This window comes from Paralichthys olivaceus, chromosome 18 (assembly GCF_024713975.1).
Source record: "Paralichthys olivaceus isolate ysfri-2021 chromosome 18, ASM2471397v2, whole genome shotgun sequence".
Lineage (NCBI taxonomy): Eukaryota > Metazoa > Chordata > Actinopteri > Pleuronectiformes > Paralichthyidae > Paralichthys > Paralichthys olivaceus.
Genome location: NC_091110.1, coordinates 4,784,656 through 4,810,235, shown reverse-complemented (window position 1 = coordinate 4,810,235; position 25,580 = coordinate 4,784,656). Strand labels below are relative to the sequence as shown.

Below are 25,580 nucleotides of genomic sequence, written 5' to 3'. Positions count from 1 at the left end.
ACATTACTTTGCTAAAACAAAATGCCACTGTGCTACACATTTTTACTTCAGGCACATTCGCACTATGTGTGCACATGCTTGTTGATATCCGTGAGTGTGTGTTTTCAGTCTCCTCTTCAAGGTCAGCAGGCGCAGCCATCACTGCTGAGCTCCAGATGGAACCTTTGGATTCAGGCCTGGAAGCAACAGTATCTGAAAATACCGCCCGACATGGATCCGCTTTAATGACCACATGTGTTGAATAAACAGAGCTCAAGAGTTCAGTGTCGTAAAAGTCCTCATGAATAAAAAATTGTCATGTTCAGTGTTTTCCACCATGAGGCTGTTTCACCATGGGCCCACCCTAAATCTGAATTTGAGGTTTGATTTGTGGCGTCACAACTTCTTTGGAGTCAATCGTGGTCCAGTATATAAACTATGGCTGAGTATTGTGATGTAGAAACTAGACTAACAGTGAAGTGGGAGACATCCTGTGTCCAGCAATTCAACTTTTGGATTGAAAAATAGCTTTTGGACCTTTCAAAGATGGAGTAGAAATAAAAGTAATGTATTAAAATGTCTGACAATGATCTTTAAGTCCACACCTCTTGATGAGATGGAAAACATCTCTTGCAGGTCATAATCTGTTTTTTCCAGTCTCTTGATAATGTGGAAACAGGTGCACACAGAGTTAGAATAATTTTAATTTAGCATACAATACAGCCATGGTAGTCTTTGGAAACATTAAGGATTAAACAAAGTATCAGAAAAAAACTGCTATTATGAATAGGCCCGTCTGCATGTATTACACACTTTTTTGACTGTTTACAAGTAGGTACACAGCACACAGCCTCCTGGTTGAGACGAGGTGTCAGGTTCACGACAGGAGAGGCTTATTTATAGCTGAAGATCCACCCTAACCTTGCGCAAACACATGCACTCTACCCCTGTTTATTCACACCTAAAACCCATACCTCTCCCTTCAAACACTCCATGATTCATGCGTTATTACCACCCTGCAATACTGAAGAGACAGAGGTAAAGATATTTGATCTATGTAGGTCGGCAGCTAACAACTATTTTCATTTATGGAATATCAAAAAACTGTTTCACTCAGCTGAGGGTGACATAAAAAAATATTCCGTTTACAAGATAAATGTCCCAAAAAAAATCTTCCAATCTTAGCTTTTGAGAGGCTGAGAGTCAAATATTTGTCATTTTTCACTATTTTGCTTAAAAAATTACTACAACAATTGATAAAATGGTTGCTGATTATTTTTCATGTTGATCGACTATTCGATTAATCTCTAAATAAGTGCCACTTTTGCATTGCATTTTTTTACAGTTGAATTCATGCATAAGAAGAACAGCAGGGTGCAAATTATAAAAACTAGAAACATTTAAATCAACATTTTTACACCCATCATATTGGAGGGTTTAAGACTCAGTTCAATGCAGGTACATTCTACTGTGATTTTAAGACACATCAGCAAGACACTTGACATTAATATGATTGAATACTGTCGCTTCTTTAAAGTATTATACAATGTCCTTTGTCTTTAGCTGGCTCAGTTGATAACGCAGCTGAAATATCCTCTTGTTTTTCAGGATTAACTTCTGTTTTAGCCGAATCTGGTGATGTAATATTTACCCCCTCTGATTCAGTTTGTTTTGTAGCTGTTTCACTTTCTTCCTCCTCTACTTCTTTGGCGTCTTCCTCCTCGGCTGCCGCTGGTTTTGTATTTGTTATTTCACTGCTTTCTTTTACACTTTCAGTTTCCTTTGCACCCAGTGCATATTCAGACATAGAAACTTCAAAAGAGGACAGCAGGGTCTCCTCTCCATCTCCGTCTCCTTCGTCAGCAGTCTCCTCAGGTGATGCTGTCTCTTTCTCTTCCTCCCTCTGCTCCTTTCCACAAGTCTCTTCTTTTTCCTGTATAATGGCATCAACTGGAGTCAGAGGTGTCAGGTCCAGACTTGCCTTAGGAGAGGTTGTTGCCTTTTTCCTAGGAGGGGCAACTGGCCTTTGCGCTTCCAAATCTTGTTTCCACCGTTTCTGATCTGGAATGCAACTGATATCTTTCTCATCCAAGGTTGTTGGATGATCATCTGTAGTTCCCCAGTCTGGTTCCTCTGCCGGAAACTCAAAGCTTGAGATGCTAAGTGGGTCTGCTGGGATTTCAGTAACTTGTCCTACTGTTATGGAGACTTTTTTATTTGTCTTAGCTTTACTCTTTGGTGCTGATTGTGTGTTGTCTTCCTCTACTGATCGAGAGAGGGGCTCCATATCGAATGGCGAAGAATTGGCACTGGATCTGAAGAAATCGGTTATTTCTTCCTCTGAGTTTGGCACCTCACCTTTTTCAGGCTTGGACAGAAAATCAAAATCATACAAATCTTGACACAATGTCCGAGGACCTTCTTCTGGGCCTTCTTCTTTATCGGTTGGTTCCACCTCCACCGCAGGAGTCTCATCTATCAGGGCATATTTTTCTAAATATCCCCTGGCCTCCCTGTCTGAATGCCTACTGTGGAAGGACTTCTCCGAGGTCATACTTTCTGTATCCTCCTCTTTCTGTCGACTGCCGATTGCTTCCTCATACAGGTCGGTATAAAGGAAGGCCATGGCTTTGGGCTCCTCTAGCAAAATGGGGTCAATAATTTTGGTAGGTCCTTCAGGTAGAAAGATCGGTGTCAGGATTTCTTCTTGGCTTCCAAATAAAGTCGAACCGCTTGTTTTTGACGGGAGTCTCAAGGGTGCACATCTGGCATCTCCACCTCTGACCTCTCTGTTTAGAGTTTTATTGTGATAGTCATCTGTACCACCGTAGAAGACCTCATCTAGAAGCTCGATGTTGATTTCCCCAAGACTGACTGTGTCTGACCTGTCGAGATTCACTGGCCTTTCTGTGGTGATGTTGTTAGACTGCACTAGCGAAGAATCCTGGCTGTTGGCGAGACCCTCGACCTCGGGCTCCACTTGTCTCTCTGCGACCACAGCAGGACTTCCCGGAGCCTGGGCATCAATCAGGTTGAACGCCTCAAAGTAGTCCACTTGTCCTGGAGCTCCTCTGCCTGGAGGTCTGGCCACTGGAGCCCCTGGTGGATCCATCCCATGTGGACCCATGAGAAATGAATGCTGCATCTGTTCAGCTCTTGCTGCAGCTGTAGGAGAGTCTGTTAAGATCATTATGTCATTATCATTGGTCTCCTCGTTTGCTTTAGGAACAGGGCTCGACTCCAGATAAGATAAGTTGTCCGCCATTTCTTTGCTCTCCTCTTCATCCACAGTATCCAGTTTAAGTGGAACAACAATGTTAAGGATTTCAGAGCCTTCAGACACTAAGCTGAATAGCCATTGTTCTTTATCTTCCTGAGGCTCAGTTGGTTCTTCTTCAGCTCCTTCTCCTTTGGTTTTCACGTTTGGCTCGGAGACTTCCACTAATTCTGGCCGTCCGGAGACGTCCTCCGAGCTGTCTGCGAAGACTTCTCGTTGTCTCCTCTGAGCACTTGCCCTCTCTTTAGTTTTCTTCCGTCTGGAAATCAACTCCTCATCCATGACGAAGATTATCTTCCCTGCTGGAACAGACCCAGGTTGTGCATGCCGTACTGCAACCGGAGAGCTGAGATCCACAGTAGAGGTTCCAGCTTCGGATGCCCACGGTGTGGTACAGCGACTAGGGGTCGTCTCCCATGCGATCCCACTGTCCTCTCCTTGCATGGTTACCATGGAGAAGGAGGAGTCCATCATTAGACACTGCATCTTAGGCTGGACGTTGTCATCGTGGACAACCTCACGTAAACTGAAGACACAGAAACAATGTGGCAGTGAGCTGAAATGACTCAAAATATATATCTATATAAAGCCAGATATTGCTCCAGTCAGTTTCATCATGTGTTGAGGACATTTGACCACCTGAGCTTCAAGTTCTGCTGCTGTCATGAGAAGATGATGTTATTAAGGGGTCTGATACTATTTGAAAATACTGATGAGCTGCCAATGGCACCACACCATAGAGCAATGCTATGACATCAATAAGCAGGATTGGTTTAATGGGAAGTGAGATAGTATACCAATCGTAATGCCAAAGCAAAGAGTCTTTGACAGTTAATGAGACGTGACAGGGACTGAGATGGAAGACAAAATGTCATTAAGTAGGTGGTGTTACAGAGTCAGCTGCAACACCTGCAAAAAGACTTTCAGTCAGCTTTTATTGTATTTATTATCATTATTATAACATTATATTATAATTTAAGGTGAGTTTGGCATCATTTTTAAACTCTAACTCATTCAGATTAAGGGAGTATCACTCTTGAGTCAAAGATCGGAACAGCAGGTGTGAACCTCTCGTGAACTTTGTTTATTCCACAGAGAAAATCGGTAAATGCAGCAACCACTCGTACCTGCCTCTTAACAACACATGCGTTCCTACGAGTAGTCCTCCGAATACTATAATGTGGCTAGATGACATAATCATTTTAACTTAAATTTAGAGACTTGTTGCTTCTATTGATTTGAATGTTTTTCTCCAAACTCTATTCTTCTGTCAGATTTACAGCCGCGCACACAAACACACAGTCACCTGTTTAGGTACAACTAGCTAAGACCAATGCAGTCTATCCCAACCATACAAGAATAAATAGGAACTTTGGTTCACTAGCTTTCATTAGATTCTGCCTCCATGAAGTTTAAACCATAAAGTTTTTGCTGAAAGTATTTCAGAGGTGGTGATGCTGTTGAATTGTACTATGTTATACAGATATTAAGCCTACCCCCATTGACAGTAATGGAAATCTTTCAGTATTACAAAATGTATTTTCCAAAATGATCAAATGTTGTGTTGGATTGTATTTTACTGTAGGTGTTACTAATAATCTGCAGCTGAATGTAAAAACATTCACCCAAACACACACACACACACACACACACACAGGTCAGTCACACTGATGCAATTTCCTTCATTAATTGCCCATTTCATATGGGAATGCATTCAAGTTATTACTGTGAAATAAACCGTGTCTTCTGAGCTCCTTGGGATTTGTTGCAAATGAAAAAAAATGATTAAAGTTAACAACCAGATGAAAAAACAATTAAGTAAAACCACAGAACTGAATCACAGCTCCTGATCTGCACCTGTTTCGAAGGTTCTCCACATCATCGCAGGCGTCGAGGTTTTCCTCAGTAATATCTTCAGGCGTCAACACCATCATCTCAGCGTCAACGTCTGACCGTGCTAAATCCTCTGTCACACTATCCATTATTGTAATATCTTGATGAATTCTCTCCGGCCTCTCACCACAACTCAGCGCTGCCCGGTCGATCCCATTCTAAGCGAGTGTGTCTGAGTCTGGTCTTCATGCTCAGCCTAATCTTGAAATAGAAAACGAGTCTTCCAGTGTTTCATCTCAAGTATTTGCAACATGTAGGGAGGTTAATTTGTCATCTGTTCACACCCTCTGAATCCTTGTTTTTGGTATGCACTATAAAGTTGGTTGATCTGGGTTAATAAGTTGCAGTCAGTGACTAATCACAACTGTAGAGAAAAAAATGCAGCAGCATGAAGTAAATGTCTCGGTCTAAATATAAGTTTTTGCTGCCAGCCTGTATCCAGTGTCAAGAGTCTGCAAGCCTGCAGGTCAGGAGTGGGGACACTCTGGTCTTACATTGTGCATAGCAACTGATAAGACATCACATAAATTCAATATAAGCTTTAACAGTTGACAGTTAGGAAATTCAAATGCATAAATAGGAAGCTTGAGCACCACCTTTACTTTAATCCCCTCTTTCTCCCTCATAACAAATACACATGGGTTGAGATGCAACTCTCAATTAAACATGTCTTCCTGCTCTTTGTAAAGAATCAGCCTTTCTTGATGCCTGACAGACGCGTGAATGAAAAAGTGAAGTTTGTTTATGTCTGTCCTGCAGTGTGACAGTGAGACCACAAGGCAAATGAAAGAGAGGAGCTGGGGAGGGTTCGGTCAACAGGTTGTATCTGGGCAAAAGTTGTCCTCATGTGCAAACCAGTTTCACTTACCTAATCATAACCTGTGCACAAGATGGCAGAATTACTAGTCTTCGTATTTGGATAGTGGGAGGATGTGGAGATGTGTCGTCCATATATACAGTCTACGGGCATTATGGTTATCCACATAAGTTTGCAAGTGAATGCAAGTATATTTGAGGTCAAACACTGTAGTGACATTCTACCCCGCTGCTATCCCCAGCTCTAAACGGACGCTCCCGTTTACAGAGTAATGATTAGGTTCTTGATGTGACGGGGGAAATAAGAAGTGGACTTGCTGTGACTCTGGTTGACTTGATCTGGCGGTGGCTGCAGGGAGGAGTAAAAAAAAAAAAGGCAGCCATCAAATTGGACACTTTCTGCTTCCTGTAGCATCAGTGAGCCGCCAACACTGACCGATCCCAAGTCTTTTCAAAAATCTCAACTAAATGAAAAGGGGGCCCTCATGCTTCGGATTCCATGATCAGCATCACCAGCTTATCCTGCCTTTATCTTTGTTTAACATGTGTACCGAACTGAAGCATCAGATGTCTTGTCACTTGCCAGGGCCACAACCTCTTTAAAACGGTTCATCACTATGGGAGCACCCCTAATGAGAATGCTCTGTCAGGGGGCCCAACAAGGCATTTTTACCCCAGGGACCCCCGAGAAGTTGAATCCGTCCATGGTTCTGGTGTAGTGCAGTGTAATGACATTTTTTATTTTAACTTTGTCTTATATGGCAAAACACACATCTTTACCATGGCCACACACCGGATGTGATAACACAGTTTTGCCAGTGACATCAAAACTTCAGTGGGCAACGTGATGACGTCGTTATGGTAACGATCCCTGAGGGAGGACGGAGGACGATGAGTGAGCCGAGAGGGGCTGACAGAGAGCAGAGGGGCCGGGGCAAGACGAGAGGATGAGCCGGCCGACGGAGCAGCAGCACCCGCACCGGCCTCCGACCACATCTGCTGGATCCGACTCGAAGCTCCGTTGCGAGTGAGAAATACAACGAGCAACCGGCGTTAGTTTCACCTTTAAACCCCCCCCCGGTCTTTGAGGATGTGACGCCGGAGCCCGGATCATGCACCGACCGCTCTCGTCTGCGTTTTCTCCAGAAGAAGCAGGGGAGGTGAAGCCCCGCCAGGAAAGAAGATGTCCGCTTTGAAGGACTTGTTCGGCGGCTGTGAAACCCGCTAATCTCGGACGGTGTGGGTCGCGGGTGCTGGAGAAGGGGGTGGGGGGGAGGAGGAGGAGGAGGATTGATGGCACAGCGGAGAAGGAAAGACAGAACCAGCGGCTGACACCAGGGGTTTGTGAACAGCGGGTTTGTTGGGATTGAGGAATGGATGTTGCTTTCTTCGGTTCGGGATAAGTCTCCATACATTCGCCCTCAGATTTCACATCAGCAGCACTCACTCGCAGCGGGCTAACGACGGATGGATAACGCCGAAGCTGTTGTTTCCCCCGACATTTTAACTTAGTTTTATTTGTTTAAAGGCAGCTCCAGCACTCCGGGTTGAATTGGGCTGTAAATCCCAGTCCTGTCGGTGGGAGCCGGGGTCGTTAATCCTCGCCTGGACTCAGCGGAGGAGTTGTCTTTAGCTAGCTATAGCATCAACTACTGCCAGGGCTGCGGTGCGTTCACGGGCAGCATGCAAGCACGCAAGCTCGGGTGAAACCACCACCACCAAAATGTACCCAAGGGCATAACAACAACAACAACAACAAGAAGAAGTCATGTCGGACTGACAGCAGCACCGTGGCTCCACCGGCCGTGAAGTCACCGCAGCGACCACAGCGGCTCATTACCAGGCGGGGAGAGGGGGGGAGATCAGGAAGCTAACCCGTTCTCATCGCCCTCCAGAGACCACGGAGAGCAGCAGTTTGCACCAGCTCCAGCCACCAGATCCAGCAAACATGGGGTAGGTAGCTTGTTGTTCTGCTCTCAACGTGTCAGGGTGTGACTGTAGAGATGAGCTGCAAGGTTAGCCACCTCATGCTAACTGTGAACTACTCCTGTCACCGCTGGGAACTTAGCAGCACATGGGAAATAACAATCAGAAGAATGGCAAAGTGTGCAACATGTACAACACTAGAGTCCATTATACTGCCTCCATACAGTGACATGTAGGTGACAGGAGCCCAGAGATCACACTGTAATGAAGGAGGCTACTGTTGGGATGTGAGACAACAGGTCAGATCAGAGGATAACAATGTGATGTATTCTGTGTAGGAGGTTAATCAGTCATATATGTGTAGAACTGAAAAATATTAAAAATTTAATCTAAATGTGTGTTTGCAAACTGACTTTGGGTTTTGTATTTCCTGAACTTTCGATGAACGTTACCATAAGCCCAGCGAAATGTTCTGATGTTTCATAAACCAAACGTTTAATCGATTCATTACACAAATATTCAGCAGAATAGAGGATAATGAAGATTATTGTTAGTTGCAGACATAGTCATGAGGTCAGATCAGCGAATAATTTGCTACAATGTGATGAAAATGGTTGATTGGGCGATTAATCAGTCCTTTGCAGATGTGAAATTATTAATTCTTCGACTGAAAAATAATCGGAATCAAGCAGAAATTGTAAAAGATTACCTCAAAAGATGATTTTGTGAGTTTTCTGTGTCATTTATCAAAGTAAATTAAGTATTTGGTGTTGTGTTTTTCCTGGACATTTGATGGATGTAATCATAAACTCAGAGAAGTGTTATGATGTTTCTTAAACCAAACATAATAGCGATTAATTCAAAAGATATTCAGCAGAAAAGAGGATGATGAAGATAATTGTGAGTTGCAGACATAGTCATATGCTTTATGGATGGTAGAAGGCTTCTGTTGAATTGATGTCAGTCAACAGGTCAGAGCAGCGAATAACTTGGTACACTGTGATTAATATGGTTTATATGAATGTTAATCAGTCCTGTATAGATGTGAAATGATTAATTCTTGGACTGAAAAATAATCATAATCAAACTGAAATTGTATAAAATTATCTCAATAGATGATTTTGTGAGTTTTGTGTGTCTTTTATCAATGTAAAGAGAATATTTTGGTGTTTCCTGGACTTTTGACAGATGTCGTTATCCGCTCAGCGAAATGATTTGGGGTTTCATAAACCAAATGTGTAATCGATTAATTCATAAGATATTCTGCAGAATAGAGGATATTAAAGATAATAGTTATTTGCAGACACAGTCGTATGCGTTATGGCGTCTTGAAGTGCACTATTGCTGATTACTTAATGACTGAGTGTGATTGAATTAGTTTTTGGAAAGGAAGATACACGCATTATTGTTTTTTGATTGTCCCATACAGAAAATATAGAAGTAAAAGAGTGTTATAAGTCATTTTGTGCTGCCAGGGAGAGATAAACCTCTTTACATCAGCATCAAGACAGTGATGATCTCTCATACACTTGGCTCATGCGATGCATGTGGCTCAACCTGCAGATGTATGGTGATTCTCCTGATCAGGAGCGACCTAGTTCTTACTCCAGATGAAAGCAGATGATGTAGCATGTGATTGGTTTGTTGTCATATTGTGGTTGGAGGATGGGGTGGGGCAGAAGGGGTGGGGTGAAGTGCTTACCTCCTCATGCAAGGCACATCCTCTGTAATTCTCAAGGCCAATGGTTTATAATCCAGTCCACAACCAATTCCTCCGACACAGACAGAGAGCTTGTCCTGTGTGTGCCCTCAGCCCTAAATTAGCCAGTCAGACTTGGCTGTTCTTAGAAATGCTGCAGCTTCTGTTCTTGTATAAAAGATGATTGTAAACAAGCGTGTCACCCTGAAACGTGGCTGGCACTTGAAATAAAACTGTCCAGGCAATACGTTCTGCTGCACTGGATAGGCCAGTAGGTCAGGGATTGATTTGCGGTCGGCATGGTTTCAGTGGAAACAGATACGTATGTTGGTAGCGCACATCCCAAACTATTGATTTGGATATCCAATATCCCCCAAGGGGATCAATAAAGGTTCATCTTGTCATTTCAGTATTGACTGTTGTCACTGGAAGTCAAGTGTGATGACATATGAAAAGTACTATGCTGATATAATGTAGTGCTGAGACCAACTTGAGCAACAATTAATTGAATGATGAATAAATTCACAGATTTCAGTCCCTTAAATGAGAGGATTCACAAATGTTTCCTGTATAAGGTTGTAAATTCAATATGTGGGGTTTAATGGACGTTTGGTCGAATAAAACAGAACTTTAAATATTATTCTGATTTCAGCCTCTCAAATGGAACATTTTGTTGCTTTACTTTGTCAAATATCATTGCAAACTAAAACTTAAGCATAATGTATTTACTGAGCTATAAAAGATAGGACACGCATTTTGATCTCGGCTACATTCAAATGTGATGCTAGGGATGAAGTGATGGATACAGGAGCTGTGAGAGACGTCTGATGACAGAAAACATTAACAAGAGAAAGGTTACACATCAATATTATATACAGTTCACATGTTGGTTCAATGGTGCATGATCATGTAGGCTTGTGCCAACTCTTTTTCAAAGCGTGTTTAATTGCTTTATGATATTTCATTGGTCAAAGAGAAGTGATCTGAAAAGGACAAACTTGGAACACTGTCCTTTTTTTACTTTTTACACCCAGACACAGAGGAAGCAGTGGTGGAATGGACACGGCACAAAAATTGTAAAAAAACAAACAAACAAAGTTTCAGCCAAGAGGGTGTTTGCATATAATGATATGAAAAGTCGTTCTCCTGTGGCCTCTGAAGGCTCTCGGTGCTGCGTACGACATATGGGTGTTTTCAGCTGGAGGTTTTTGCTTTGCCAAGCCCCCGCTGCCTCCCTCTGCGAGTGGGTTAACCGACAGGGACACCGGGATTGGATTGGGCGAGAGAGCATGTGGGAAGGACAGGGGAGAGACAGAGTTGGAAGATGTTCACGGCTCATGACCAGCCCTGAGTCACGTGGGCCGTTTCCATGACAACGCAGGCAGCAGCTATAATGCAGGGTTATTTTTCCAGTGATAGACGGGGAGTCTGCTCATGTTGTGCTCAGATTATTTAGATTTTTCTTCCTGTTTTTTTTTCATGTAGCGGATGAGTGTTGAGTCTTTTATAACCGCAACATGAATTATCACGGCTAAGAACGTAAAGTAGAACTGAAACAAATGATCGGTTTATTGATTAGTCACAGACTTTTAAAGACTTTCTCAATCTTCCATTAAATGCAATTTAACTACCAGTTATAGAGATTTACCCAGAAAGCATGATGGAAAACCAGCAGAGACAATATGGCCTAAAATTAGTTATCATTACTTCACAACTACTCAGCATTAAATCCTAATTATATAATTAAGTGAATGTGACCTGGCCTTGGATGAGCAACAGAAAATGAAGGGATGGATTCACCAATTAAAAAAGGATTCATTCACTCTAGAGCTCCGACAATTAGTAGATTGATGAATTAGTTGATCGACTGAAGGATAATTGATCTGTACGATCCACCAAGATCATGATCCAAGGTCCACCATCATTCATTTCAAGCAAGAATAGTGAAAAATGCTACTACTTGCAGATTTTATGGATGTGCATTGGATGGTTTTCACTATTTTATGATGTTAATAAACTTGCAGCCTTACTCAAATAGTAACTATATATGAGGACACTATGAAATATTAAGGACTAAGGGAAGGCCAAACTTCATCATGAACTTACTTGTAAAGATCTGCAGCAGTCGTGTGTGCTAATCTCAGCATGTTACCGTTCAAACACCCGTGTGTGTGCGTGCGTGTGTGTTTTCTCTGTTGATGTGCGAGTTGCAAGCAGAGAACTGCTGATTTGATAACATCTGCGGTCAGATTCCTCTGTCCAAGCACTTGTCATTGAGACTTGAATGCCTCAGTACGCTTCATTGTGAAAAGGGATTATGGGCTAACAATCACCACACAGTCTCATGGAGACACACACCACCGCGGCAGATTTTGATCTAGGCCACGCTGTTGGCCTAACAACACCCTGAACATATAAAATGACCTGCTACAGTTTGGTCAGGGCAACCTTTTGAGAATTGAGACTTGACCACTGTGTTAAACAGCATTAGTACATTTTTATCACACGCAGCAACAGCGTTATGTCAGCAAAAAAACTAAAGTATATTTTCATGATGATCACTGACTTCCTCTAAACCTCCACAGAAGTGATAACTTTATCTCCTCTCCTTTCTTGGTATCAGTGTACACCACCCATGAACTGTACTACACAAATACCTTGCATGCTGTATTTAACAAGCATATTAATATTTACATACAGTATATTCTTACCATCTCCACTGCTGAGCTGCTAGTGTGTGTGATCCAATGTTAATCCCGGATGCACATTGCCACCATCTCTCTGATTAACCGTCTATCTTTAAATAACATCTGCCGGGTCTGAACTCTGCTGATTTAATTAACACACTGACTGGGACGTGATGAGAGCTCCCCAGAGAGGGGAGTAATCGACGTGTGCCAGAGAAGACGACCTGGGACACTCAGCCAAGCAATCAAATTTAGTTTCCCTGGAGGTCTCATGAGGGATGTGAAGGATCCCAATGTCAAAATAACACATTATACATTTGGATTTACTTATTTATTGAGAATTGTAGCGTGACTGTAGCTGCTGTGCCTTGAAGGATCTTGGTCTCAATGGTAGGATCTACTCGATGTAGCTCTGGACATGGCTTTGCAGTTTGATATCTGTATCAGATATGTGTGTTGAGAGATTCATGGTCCACAAATGATGACTCCTACTGACTGAGGTCAACATCTGACTTTTCTTTTAGTGCCACCATGAGACATTATGTTCCCCTCAGCAGGGAGTTTAGTATCCTTGGTGACTTTTAAATGTATACCATAATCAGGAGAGTATAAGATTAGATAATAGGAAACAATCGATTGTTTGAGTCATTCTGGTGTTTTTTTTATATTATTGTAAACTCAATATTTTTGGCTTTTGCACCATTGACAGACCAACACAGATCAATACAGGTCACCTTGGTCTCGGAAAAGCTGTAATGGGCACTTTTTACTCTTCTGTCACTTTACAGACCAAATAACTAATCCAATAATTAAATAACAAACAACAGCCGAAATTAATAAGCAATAATTGTTAGTTGCAGACAGCCCTACTTTGTTTTATGAACCCAAACCTTTCATTGTTGATTTATTTAAGATAATGGATACAATTTTTGATCCATACAATTTTTGAGAAACTAACAAAAAATCTCTTTCTCGATGTCACAGAGCCTACAGAGATTTAATCTTCTGTCAGTTGACTAATTGATAAATTGATACGTTTTTGCAGCTAAAAAAACATTTTATGAATGTTAACATGAAAATAATCTGTGTATATTCCACTATTGAAGGTTGTACAAATACAACTGTCCATTCATGTTGTAAAGCTTTTAGTCAAACAATGTCTGTTTAAATCTGTCCTTATATTGAGCTGGAGGAGATGACTTGTGCATGTGTCAATTCTAGGCTTTGAAATTCTGAGGGAAAACAAACACTTGGAATATTTCCTGAGTCTGTTCATCTCCAGACAAAAAATCTGCTCTGAGTTTGTTGTGGATTTCACTGAGCATTCAAACCACAACCAGACTCGTATATCTTGTTTTACTGTTAATCCAAGACCCTGGGAGATTTTGATCCATAGCAATGGTTGGAGGGCGTCCAGGGCCTGCTGATCCCCCTGTATGTCAGCGCAGGTGCTTCCAGGTCACCTTTGGCATCGTTGCATCGCTCCATCCGCTTTATGTCAGGGACACACTCTGCTGGTTAAGTCTGGGCTGCACATGCCCACACATACAAGACCTGAATATAACAGCCTGCCGCTTTTATAGGTAAAATCATCCGAGTCGATCACTGGGAGCTGCCTCTGTCAGGAATGGGAGTAGTGTACAGAATGAGATGACTGACGCCCAAACAATAGCAGTGAGAGAAAAAGAAACACGGAGGTGGACCGACTCTGTGCACATAATCGATCTGAACCCACATGGTCTTATTAGCTCCAATCAATCGACCTGTTGTTTGTTGATCAGGCTAATCCTCACTCTGTCACGCAAGTTGCTCTGGAAAGCTACGGCATCATTAAAAAGAGTGACTGAGTGTCTTTGCTGTGAGTTGTGACGACCTCAGAGGTCGTTGCCTCTGAAACAGCACAGCCGCTGCGCTCACAGGGAGATGATGGTTGATCGTGTCCGTGTGGGCGCTGCCTCTCTTATTTTAAAAGTAGAAAATGTTTTGCATAAATGCCCTTCAGCTTGCTTCTTTTAAAAATGCACGAGTCCTCCCTGATTTTGATCTCATCCGCCAACTCGAGGCAGTAGGTTTAAAGAAAGGCGCCCCAACCTCTGACTGTGTCTTTCTTCCTCCAGGTTACATGCTGCATTTCTTATACAAGCACTTTTTTCTTTCTTCAGTGTAACTCCTTGTTTTTAGATGCACTAAATATCATTGAGGTGGCATAAATCTTAGCTTTATGATTGTTTGCATGATAGATGTTTTATTTTAGCAATTACATATAGTCATAATACATAATGACTCTGCAGTGGTTTTTAGTTTTTATGAAAAATCACAGCACGTCCATATTATGGAGCAGGCATTCTTTTTTTCCGTGTTTTATTTGTCATACAAATTTTTCAGATGCTAAAAGATCTGAACTTGTAAATCTGGTCTTGTGTTGCGACTTAACATGACCGGTAATGATGGAAGTTGTGTACATGTGTGCCTTTACATTTGCACGTTGGCACACAAGCACACTTGTTCTGCAGCGTCAACTCCTGGTGGGTGTTTTTTTCCCCTCTTCCATTCACTGATTGTGAAAGTGAATTATGGCTGTCTTGGGATCTGGGAGCTGTCTCTCACTCCTATGTAATCTAATTCCTCAGTACTTCCACTTTCCTTTCCTTGGTGTCTTGTATTTGATGTGGATGTGGATTGTTTCGTGTTCCTCAGAGGATGAATCCCACTAACAGTGGTGATCTGACTTTCGTCTAGCGCCTGCAGCAGGTCATAGTTTCCTGTATTTGTGTAAACCCTACCACGTAGGCTGGTGCAATAAGTTTGTACGGACGTTCATGGTTTCCTGACGATGAACCCTAAAGACTTTGCTGAATGTCTGTGGACTCTTAGTTCATATGTTTTTGTTTTTTGATATAATTATATTAAACTTTATGTCTACTTGAACAACTGGTCACTAAATCAAATGAAATCATTACATTTTATAACCAGTCAAAATCAACATTTTGATATCTGACACAGAAAGGGGAGAGTCATTCAGAAACTAGAAGTAAAGTTCAAATTTAGTTCAACTGTGATGTGCAGAGTTGTGAATATAACACTTGAAACTTGTGAGTGAGATGATGTGAAAAGAGATTCTGCAAACTGCTCTGTTTGGTAACAAGGTTTTGAAAACTGCTGCAGCTGATTTGACAGCTTGGAGATTCTGCTTTGTATCAGTGTGTCAGATACAGGAGCTAACAGAGCATCCGTGCAATTATCCGGCCGATTATCTGTTTCAGTAAAAAAAAAAAAAAACCTGGCACAGATAACTTAGTGTGCACACCTTTTGACTTTATCTATACTGTTGTTTTAAACTGGAGCTAGGTGTTCCGTTAGTTGAAGTTGTCCATACCTGAATGTGATCACCATCATCATAACAACAATAATAATTCCAGCTCTGCAGGTGGTCTTTCATTATTCTTATTCTACTGTAACTCACAGGAACGTCCTAAAACAACAGGATGTTTCAAACATACTTTTGCTGGAATGTTCTGAGACCCCAGCGATGACAAAAACTCCCACACACACAACTCGTCTGTTGTGTAATTAAATTGTCTTTTTCTCCTTACAGGCCAGTGTTTTTGTTGCATGCTGTATATTTCAGGCAGGTTGACCACAGACTTAAAATTATACACTCTCTTTCTGTGCAGAGAGCAGCCCATCTTCAGCACACGGGCCCACGTCTTCCAGATTGACCCAAACACCAAGAAGAATTGGGTTCCCACGAGTAAACACGCTGTCACAGTCTCCTACTTCTTCGACAGTACCAGGAATGTATATCGAATCATCAGCCTGGATGGATCTAAGGTGTGTTTGAGTGTCGTTTCCTACCTTAATGGGATGTTTCATTTATTACAGCATCTCAGTTTGGTTCAACCACAACAATCTAAACTATATGACTGTTATTTGATGAAATACATTAATGCTGGTTTTAATATCAAATGGGTTGAATAGGGCTCATAACGCCGTCTACTGTTTTGACCATCTTGTGCCTTGCAGGGCCTATGCTTACGTAGATTAAACCATTTGGGATGTCATGGCATTTATATATATATATATATATATACATATATATATATGTATATATATATTTGAAAAAGTTACTCAACTGCTTGTGAGTGGGAATCTGGAAAGCTGTGCTTATTTTCAAATCATTGCTGAAAATACTCCCCCTAAACCAGCACATCGTCTACGATTTAGACATGTCCCTCATCCTCTTTGGCCCTTAGGCTGTCTCTCTCACTCACACACACTCACACACACACACACCATTTGAGTCGCTGGCTGAATCATCTGCCTGTGTGGGACAACTGTGGTCATGGGTGTCAGGAAACTCCGGAGGCGAATATGACATTTCTATCGTTAAATTGTGTGTGCTGCTAATTGAGTTGTTGCTCATAGCTAGACAACATAGATAGCTAAAGGTGATGCTAATATCCACCTGTAGCTTTACGTATTGTACCAACCACTGAAAAAAAGAATCTCCTTTAATTTTACATTAGAATCAATAAAGTTTGAACTAATCAACAACAATCAGAATAGCCCACCTCTACCCTCAGCTCGTGATGCTGACTCGATCTCCTCGGCCCTGGCCTCTCCGTGCTGACGCAGTGAAGGGGCGTCCAGGCCTGTCGAATCTATGTGGCAGTGATTATTTTAGTCTTGGGAGAGGTGCAGGGGTGGAGTTAACATGGTTATGCAACCAGCAAGTTAGCTGCGCTGGGTTCAGCTGGAAATAGCAGAGATTGGGTGGGTTGGTGCTGGAGGACATTATCATCCCGACAACAATACGTCTTCTCAGCAGGGAAAAAGAAAGCAGGCACACAGAAACAAATCTACATAGAGATCTAATCCACATGTGTTGCTTCCCAGATTCCAGAAGTGAGCAAACATGAGATTGGAAATGAAAACGCTGCATGTGCAGGGTTCAGCTAAGTGGAGGTTTTCAGAAAATTGCATAACTCAAAGGTTTTTGTGTCGTGTAAAGTGTAAAAATAACTTTTCTGAACTGGACCAAACTACTATGCGAAGAAGAAAAAAACATTTTCTTCCCTCCAAGTTGTTACATTTGAATTTGATGAATGTAGTTTTCTCTTGAGAAATCTACAGAAAACTACAAATGTATTTTGACGTTTTTTTTCCCAGAGTTATATATAGTTACATATTATACTATTACTGTACTACAGTAAAACATTTAAAAGTCATTTTTCCTCATACACTGCACATGTACAAGATTCAGCCTATATATATATATTTCCCCCATTTGACATGTGCAAATCTCTCTCTGTGCTGCTGTCACCTTACATCTAACATGAACTTTCCTGTCCCGCTGAGGATTAAAACAGTTTGCCTCCTCCAATAGGGTGTTGAGTTTGTCTTTACAGAAACAAAACAGACTGAATGTTGGACTTGCATTTGCAAGTTGACACAAACTTGAGCTGGAGCTTTCAGCCGTTTAAATCAGCGTCAGAGGTTTTTGGAAACATGGGAAGTTTGATCATCTACAGCGTTGTGCCAAAAAGGCAAACTCAGTCTGCTGATGAGAACTGTGTGATACAATAGAACGCTCCGGTAAAGAAAGAGAGTTTCCATCATCAAGAATGAACGGTCAAGCTCAGCTGTATCTATGGCGTCTTGTATAACAATTTTGAGAGGCAGCAGTTAATTTTTTTAAATGATAAATCCATCTGTGCCCGCCTCTCTCCCTCCCACATAGATCAATAACAGAACAGTCGCTTTAGGACTCCTCATTGACTGTTTCCTGTTTACCAAACAGTAGGAACGCAAACCCTCGTCTATACCTCACACACACACACACGCACATACACAGTCCCAGCAAATATCAGATATCCAGCTGCTTCAGCCCAAGGCAGCCGTCCCACGTTTATTTTTACCTTTGAATTAGAAAAGCATTCGTGTGGCTCAGTCATGTGTGTTTGTCCTCCACAGGCCATCATCAACAGCACCATCACCCCCAACATGACATTCACAAAGACATCGCAAAAGTTTGGCCAGTGGGCCGACAGCCGGGCGAACACAGTCTACGGCCTCGGCTTCTCGTCTGAGAGTCACCTGGTCAAGGTGAGGACACAGGAAACAGACCCAAGGAACGTTCTAATAAGGATTTGTCTGAAATAATCCAGCTGTTCTGTTCTGTAGGGGTGAGGGGGCTGTCCAATATTCAGGGCTGTGTTGTCGCAGTACTAAATTGCTCCTGTTACATTTAGTTTGCAGATAAGTTTGCTGAGTTCAAGGAGGCAGCGCGACTAGCGAAGGAGAAGTCTCAGGAGAAGATGGAGCTCACCAGCACTCCCTCTCAGGTAAAAACCACCATCTTCATTATTGTGTCCTCACACATTTTTACACTTGAAGGCCTCTTTAAAGAAGAGAATGTCTGTAACATGTTACAGATGGATAGAAAAGTTGCTGCTACAATGCCATGATAGCTTGTTTTTACTAATACAACTTGCTGGAAACAAGTACAATTACCTCCACATGCTGACTGACATCTGTCAGGTCTGGCTGCTTAACATGACAGATGTAATTCCAGTGAGAAACGGTAGCTTGTAGCAGTGATGTCACTTCCACAGACAACATAACGTTAGCTGTTGCAGGTAGCAAGAGAAATGAACCGTGTCCTAAACCATCCACTGGCAGTGTGGGTTAAAATCTCAGAGCATCTCCCATCAACCAAGCAATGCTTGTGTTTAAAAAAAAAAAGGTTATTAGTATAGATTTAAATTTTTTTTTTTTGCAAAGAGCTTTCTCCAAAAGAAATGATAAAAGCAAAGATGGAGGTTATACAGGTTAAATAGATGGGATGCCAGTGTAGTAAAGCAGAGAGAAGAGAAGTTTCCCCTCTTGAGATAATCAATACTTTCCAAGCGTAACTTTAGCTTGTTCTTCTCATAAGCTGTTATTTCCAAACTACCTTAGCCTTTACTGATCAAGTGTCATTCCAATATGTAATTCATGTTAATCCAACTAACGTGTGTGTTCACTTCTCCACTTATTATCTATGATCTTTCCATAATTAAGTATTAATATGCTAATAAAGTTGATAAGGAGCCTGTTGATAATGACAAAGTGAACTGCCAACCTGCGTGAATCACTGCTCATTACAAATAGATGAGAAATGAACGTAACCGTCTTGTCATAACAAGTTTTATGTTTCACTGACACAAGCTTGTTTCCATCCACTTAACAAACACCTTGTGGCTTGTTTTACCTCCCTAACCACTCCTCCTCCTCAGAGCGGCGCTGCAAAAAGGAACGTGTTGTCAGTCAGCAAACCTGATAAAAAGAAGGTAAAAAGAAAACGGAAAGAATCATTCCCATGACTCTGCTCCGATGGCCCCTTTTCCCCAGTCTTACCCCATCCAATGATAGAAACTCCACTTCCCTCTGGTGTCTCCCCTGCCGCATTTTTCCTCTGCACACCATAAAGTATTCAAACGTTGTCTAAACTGTGATGATGGATCTGTGGGGTTCTGCGTATGAATAAAACCCAGGCTTATCACTTATTGCTATGTTGTTTTGGTGTAATAAGCCGGTCTTTGTTTTTCTGGGGACCACCCTGTCATCGGTCTCTAACAACCTCATCCATCGTCTTGATGTTAGAGAAACAACCAGAGGATCCCCCTTCTCCCAGAACCTCCCGCTGACGACCCTCCGCTTCTCCTTTCATGCTCTCAAAAAGCCAAAGTCGAATAAAGTGAAGGATGTTTGAGCAGATGCCAATCAGGAAGGACTAAATTAACCGAACAAAGACAGTAAAGAGACACAATGAACAAAAGAAGCAAATTGAATCAGCAAATTGAAACAGGGTGGAAATATCCTGTGATCTGAAGTGAATCTTGTGTCCAGTAGTCATGAGGAGTCTGAACAGTTCAGAGACGAGAAGGCTCATAACTTCCTTTTCGACATTTCAGCTGAAAATCCGGTTGATTTTTGAGAGCATGGAACTGTTAACACTTTATCACTGAATACTTGTTCTGTCTCAAAATCCCAGCTTGAAGGAATAATTTTCCATTTTCTGGAAATACGTTTCTATAATGAGAAGATCATCACCACTCTCATGGCTACACATTTAAGTATATCTGCAGTTAGCGACTGTTAAGCTTAGCATAAAGTCTGGAAAGAGTGGGAAACAGCGAAATCCACCCACCAGCCCCTCTTATGCTCAGTCATCAACAAGTCATTTGTTTAATTCATTAAAAAATGCATGCAAACATCTGCATAATCCGCTAAATCACTTGCACATTAAAGTACCAACGTCGAAAGCTCGTCCCAAGTGAACAAGCTTTCATCAAGTCCTTCTGCACAGTCTGATAATATAACATACAGCAGTCTCTGCTCTTGGGGTTAAATGATGAAACCAATGAGAGAATTTACAGCAGCGGTGGTCATTAATGAATTCAGTGAGAAATACATTGTACTGTCCACTGCTGCTGCTGCATCCTCGGAGAGAGAGAGGAACACTCCTCTGCCTTCATATCTTGTTAATCTGTTTCCCTGTAGTAACAATGCTACATTGTCATCTCCTGCACCAGGTGCCAAATACTGTGGCTCTTTATGAACGATCATTTACATTAAAGGCCCACATGTAAAAGACACAGAGATGTTATCAGATGAACAGAGCAGTGTGAAGTATTTCATGTCTGACAGAATATGTCAGTGTTCAAGGTCAGAGCCAGGCTAGCTGTATCCCTCTTTTTACAGTCTTTGTGCTAAGCTAACTCTCCTGGCTCCATATACAACAGACAGACAGGAGAGTGGTGCACATTAACCAAATGTTGATTAAAAAAAATTATGTTTTTGTCTCGTCAATCTGTCAAATCAGGAGTCGGCCCCGGGTGACCTGCTGTCACCTTTGACCCCTGAGAGCATCAACGGTACGGACGAAGAGAGAGTCATCCCAGACCCACCACAACCCGCTGAAGCCAGAGCAGAGCCGTCCCAGAATGCACTGCCCTTCTCTCACAGGTAAACGTGAGGTCAAGGCAACGATGGGCTGATTAAAGTCACAAATGGAAGCAGAGTGATTTCTAAAATAAATGGTTATCATTCGGTTACAGCTCTTTTTATATATGATGCTGTTCACCTCATTTTTAAAATCAGGCTTTAACGGAAAACTGTGCAGAATCAGCTTAACTGTTCTGGTTATAAAATTCTGCACAGTTTATTTATTTTCTAACATCAATATTTTTAGGCCTACATGTGAAAAAGTTATAATAACTGACTTCATCATTATGCATAAAGTATACAAACATAGAAAACAAAGGAATGTTTAACGCGTTAAATCCGATTTCAGTTTTTTTTATCCAGTTGTATTCAGGTTTCAGTAAGTTAAATGTTACATGACCTTTTTTTGAGACTAAATTCAGATTATCAGTTCAATGAATGGGCAGATTAATCACTAATGAAATCACATGTTTGCAGTCCCGCTCACATTATTCTTTTTTTTTTCTTTTTTCTCCTTAGTTCCAGTTCATCCAACATCAATAAGCACTGGGAGGCGGAGCTTGCGGCACTCAAGGGGAACAACGCCAAACTGACAGCAGCTCTGCTCGAGTCCACAGCCAACGTCAAACAGTGGAAGCAGCAGCTGGCAGCCTATCAGGAGGAGGCGGAGAGGCTACACAAACGGGTAATCACCGTACACAGAAACACAGAAATATAAACAGTCCGACTTCTAACAACATGTCATGTTGTTTTCACGCCGTGACAAAGGTTTTATTTTTGTTTTCCAGGTGACGGAGCTCGAATGTGTGAGCGGCCAAGCAACGGTCATCAAATCTCAGAAGACAGAACTTAACCAAACTATAGAGGAGCTGGAGTTGGCTTTAAAGGACAAAGAGGAGGTGTGAGCATTGTGTTACGTCGACATGTCAGTGTCCTGTCGGCTCCTAAACATACGTGTGTGATCTTCATATTTTTGCTCTTTTCTACACATTCAGGAGTTGGAGAAGCTTAAAGCAGAGGTGCAGCGTGCACACGAGTTTCAGTCTCAGAAAGACTCTCTCACAGAGAAACTACAGGTGAGTGAACGCTGTGCTTACATCAACATGAACAGTAAATATATATAATAAATATGACCAGAAGAGAGGAAAAGAACTACTACAGCCACACTACTACGTTTGAAAATGCATCGAATACGCCTGGCGTCCACACTGCTCCATGAAAACAGAGATGTTTGGAAACGATGACGTAGACACTCACAAACACTTGCAGATTGGGTCTTTAGTGGTGACGACGTAGCCTTCGCTGATTCGTTAGGCTCTTATCACCCGATCCTCTTTTTATAGAAAACAACAGACATCGGCCTCAGCTACCGGCGTTGAACACAACATGGACAATCAGTTACTGACCCTGGTTTTCAGGCATGTTAGTATGGACAGAAAACGCTTGTGCAAACCCATTGTTTCCAGTAGTAAATAAAATCAAGTAGTAACATTACTACTGTGAATATGCATCTTAATTTATTCATTCAATATTTTTAGTAAAAATGTTAAAGGGATTTGACTGTGAACACGTGTCCCACAACATGTTTACATTTTAAGATATTTGAAATCTGTTTCTTTCTTCTTCTAAAATCATGTCTTCACTTTGTCAATCCAGGAAATTCAGGGTCGATTAATTTAATGTCAATGTCAATTTTTCTAATATTAAATTAAATCTACAACTTAGTAAAATGTGTGAAAAACACTGAGAACCATGTGGAAAAGCAGCAAGGTTCTTCTTCTCATTTCATTGTGTGGTTTTCATTTTTCTTTTTTTGAAATCGAATGAATGAAATAAACGTTTTATCGTTTGTTACAGGACACAGAGACGAGGAACCAGACGCTGGAGGCCCAGCTGAGCGACCTGGAGCAGCGTCTGGAGAGCAGCCAGCTGGAGAGAGAAGCCTTTCGCAAGAGCCTGCGCTCCCTGCTGGAGCTGCTGGACACCAAGATCTTCGAGCTGACCGAGCTGCGGGACACACTGGCCAAGCTCATCGAGGGGAGCTAGACACACACATGCACGCACGCCTCCACTTCCACCAACGTCAACACAGCAGCCAGCGTGGCCCAGAGAGTCACTCTAATAAAAGAATTCACCTGCATGTTGGCACTCACATTATCACAGACATGTAAAACAACTTGAATTCTCTTCTCTTTTATTTCCACATGTATACGATACGTGTAAGAGTATGTTTACACACTTTATGCATTAACGGTACACACATTTTGCAACGTCCGCATCGTTTACAAAGTGAAGAGGGCTTCGCTCGGGACATGCCTTCCCTCCGCTCGCTCCACTCTGGATTATTCTTGACTTTGTGACGACACAGAAACTCTGAATGAATCTGTTTTGAATTTTTGGAATATTGAGCAGACGTTACATTTTCTTCTTGCTTTCTGCTCCTTCGTTGATTTCGACTTTTTCAGCTTCGCTTTGGTGCAGTTTTTTCAAACCACCTGGAGCCTACGATTGGTCCGCATCTCCTTTTTTTTTTTCTTCTCTTTCTTCCTCACTTCTCTCAGCCTCCCATGGGTCATTTTCAGCCAAATCAACCCTGTAAGAGTCGACTCGAGCTTTTCTTACACCCTTAGATTGATCTTTTTTTTTTTTTGTCGTTATTGAAACTCTGGAGGGTCGAATGTGATGAAGAGATGAGTACTGATGTTCCTCCTCTGACTGAAATCCACTGTTGGACTGCCAAAAAAAAAAAAAAAAAAGGCCATGGAGGACTTGCAGTATGTCTTATATTCTTATACAATATATGAGCAATACAAAAAGGGAGCATCCGAGGGTAAATAAACACTTTCCACTCTCACTTTCAGGTAATTTTACCCCTGTCTTGATTAGACCACAAGCAAGGTGGGATTTTATTCAATAGTTTTTCTTTCTATATAATTTTTTTTAAAGAATATTATTATAAAAAAATTCATAGTGCACTTGTAAAAATGGGGTTTGTGTGTGTGGGTGAATCAGATGATCTTGTTTTCTTTCCCTTATTGTTTCTGTTGCTACTTGAAGTGCAATGATTTAACCTTTTTCTTCTTTTGTTAATTTATTACTCAAAGAACTGAGTTCATTCTAATGATAAGCTGTACGAAAAAGATCTTTATTTACATCTCGGTTTCACTTCATCTTTTCTATAGTCTGGTACGTGGGTGTTGAGGTACTTTAGTTTTTTGAAAAACTGGCAATATTTTTGAACTATTTATCAGAGCAAATGGAAAATATGCCAGGCGACGGAAGTTCGGATTTGCAAAGAATCTTTTTTGTTTCTTTTGCCAAATAACGTTTTCCTGTACAGAATTTTTGCTGACATTGCCTTTGGTACAGAGATGCATCAACGGTAGCTAACTAGCGGTACTTTCTTTCTTTCGTGGGATTTACTATTGCCAAAAATTCAGCGACATTGAGAGGAAGAGAGAACGTACACCAGAAGAACATTACTTAAGGGCTTGTTGTCGGTTCTGTTACATTTGGGAGACTTGAGCGATTTTAGCAGTGACTTTATCACGTTGTCTCTTACGGCTTGAAATGGAGAAAAAAAACAAACATTTGAATAATACTTTTAAATGTTGATTATACCACATGATTAAAAACACAAATTGTAATTTTGAGTTTATAGTAAAACAAAAATGAAAATTGAGTTGTTGTGTTGTTCTTTCACAATCTGAAGGGTCTTTTCACACACACTTAGTTACCTGGGAAACTGATCCCACCAGTCTCACCTGGTCCGGATCAGGTTTCGTTTTCAGAATTTAAACAGATCAGATTCTGACTTGATGCTTCGAAATACAAAAGTTGATTAAAAATGTCAAGGTTGGCGTTCGCAATGCCCCAAATTCTCTGGCTTTTATTCTACATGGTTTGTTCATATGAGTCGGACTCACTGAACCTTTAACCAGGCGGCTAGGCCCTAAACAGTGGATTCATCTCTGTGAGCTTTGCGGACTTATTGTGGATTCTCAGTTCTTAGCACCTTTATGGACACACTGACATTATGGAGGCTGGATCTCAGTGTGAATCCTGCAATCTTACCGTGTCAAAGTTGAGGGAAAGCTGAGTGGCTTCACCACTGTGGCCACGGCTCAGGCCTCACACATCGCGGCCTTGCAGTTATCACCTGAACGCAACCAGGCCAAACCTCCAGGGCCGGATCACAGGAGATCCAGATCCTGAGGCTGCTTCAGCACAGCCTGATGATCCGTGGGCGCCAGGGGGAGCAAAGCCTGAAATAATGGCTGGGCCACAGCAGGGAATCCATCCCCTGGGGAGGAAG

General features: G+C 41.7%; 2 protein-coding genes across 4 annotated transcripts; one reads left to right on the top strand and one right to left on the bottom strand.

The window, feature by feature from the left end:
- Positions 1-665: 665 nt before the first annotated feature.
- On the bottom strand, positions 666-25,468 carry LOC109626420 (cardiomyopathy-associated protein 5). Of its 2 annotated transcripts, none has more exons than XM_020082365.2 (2): positions 25,340-25,468; positions 666-3,782 (listed from the first exon to the last, which is right to left on the bottom strand). In XM_020082365.2, exon 2 carries the CDS (start codon positions 3,740-3,742, stop codon positions 1,511-1,513), a length of 2,232 nt encoding a protein of 743 aa, XP_019937924.2. In that variant the 5' UTR covers positions 3,743-3,782; positions 25,340-25,468; the 3' UTR covers positions 666-1,510. The 2 variants fall into 2 exon arrangements, with proteins under 2 accessions (XP_019937924.2, XP_019937922.2); XM_020082363.2 differs by lacking the exon at positions 25,340-25,468 and adding an exon at positions 5,114-5,476.
- On the top strand, positions 6,859-24,947 carry LOC109626421 (homer scaffold protein 1). Of its 2 annotated transcripts, XM_020082366.2 has the most exons (10): positions 6,881-7,918; positions 15,952-16,108; positions 18,251-18,382; positions 18,529-18,621; positions 19,555-19,608; positions 21,144-21,286; positions 21,785-21,950; positions 22,054-22,164; positions 22,261-22,341; positions 23,123-24,947. In XM_020082366.2, the coding sequence occupies exons 1-10, from the start codon at positions 7,914-7,916 to the stop codon at positions 23,309-23,311; spliced, it is 1,131 nt and encodes a 376-aa protein (XP_019937925.1). In that variant the 5' UTR covers positions 6,881-7,913; the 3' UTR covers positions 23,312-24,947. The 2 variants fall into 2 exon arrangements, with proteins under 2 accessions (XP_019937926.1, XP_019937925.1); XM_020082367.2 differs by lacking the exon at positions 19,555-19,608 and having other exon boundaries at positions 6,859-7,918.
- Positions 25,469-25,580: the final 112 nt, after the last annotated feature.

Bases quoted from the DNA above. Each gene is read 5' to 3' on its own strand.
- LOC109626420 (XM_020082363.2), bottom strand. From the start codon at position 5,238: ATGGATAGTGTGACAGAGGATTTAGCACGGTCAGACGTTGACGCTGAG. The intron at 3,783-5,113 runs GTGCAGATCAGG...CTGTGTCTTCAG, and splicing joins GTGGAGAACCTTCGAAACAG to TTTACGTGAGGTTGTCCACG.
- LOC109626421 (XM_020082366.2), top strand. The intron at 16,109-18,250 runs GTGTGTTTGAGT...TGTCCTCCACAG, and splicing joins TCAGCCTGGATGGATCTAAG to GCCATCATCAACAGCACCAT. The intron at 22,342-23,122 runs GTGAGTGAACGC...CGTTTGTTACAG, and splicing joins CTCTCACAGAGAAACTACAG to GACACAGAGACGAGGAACCA.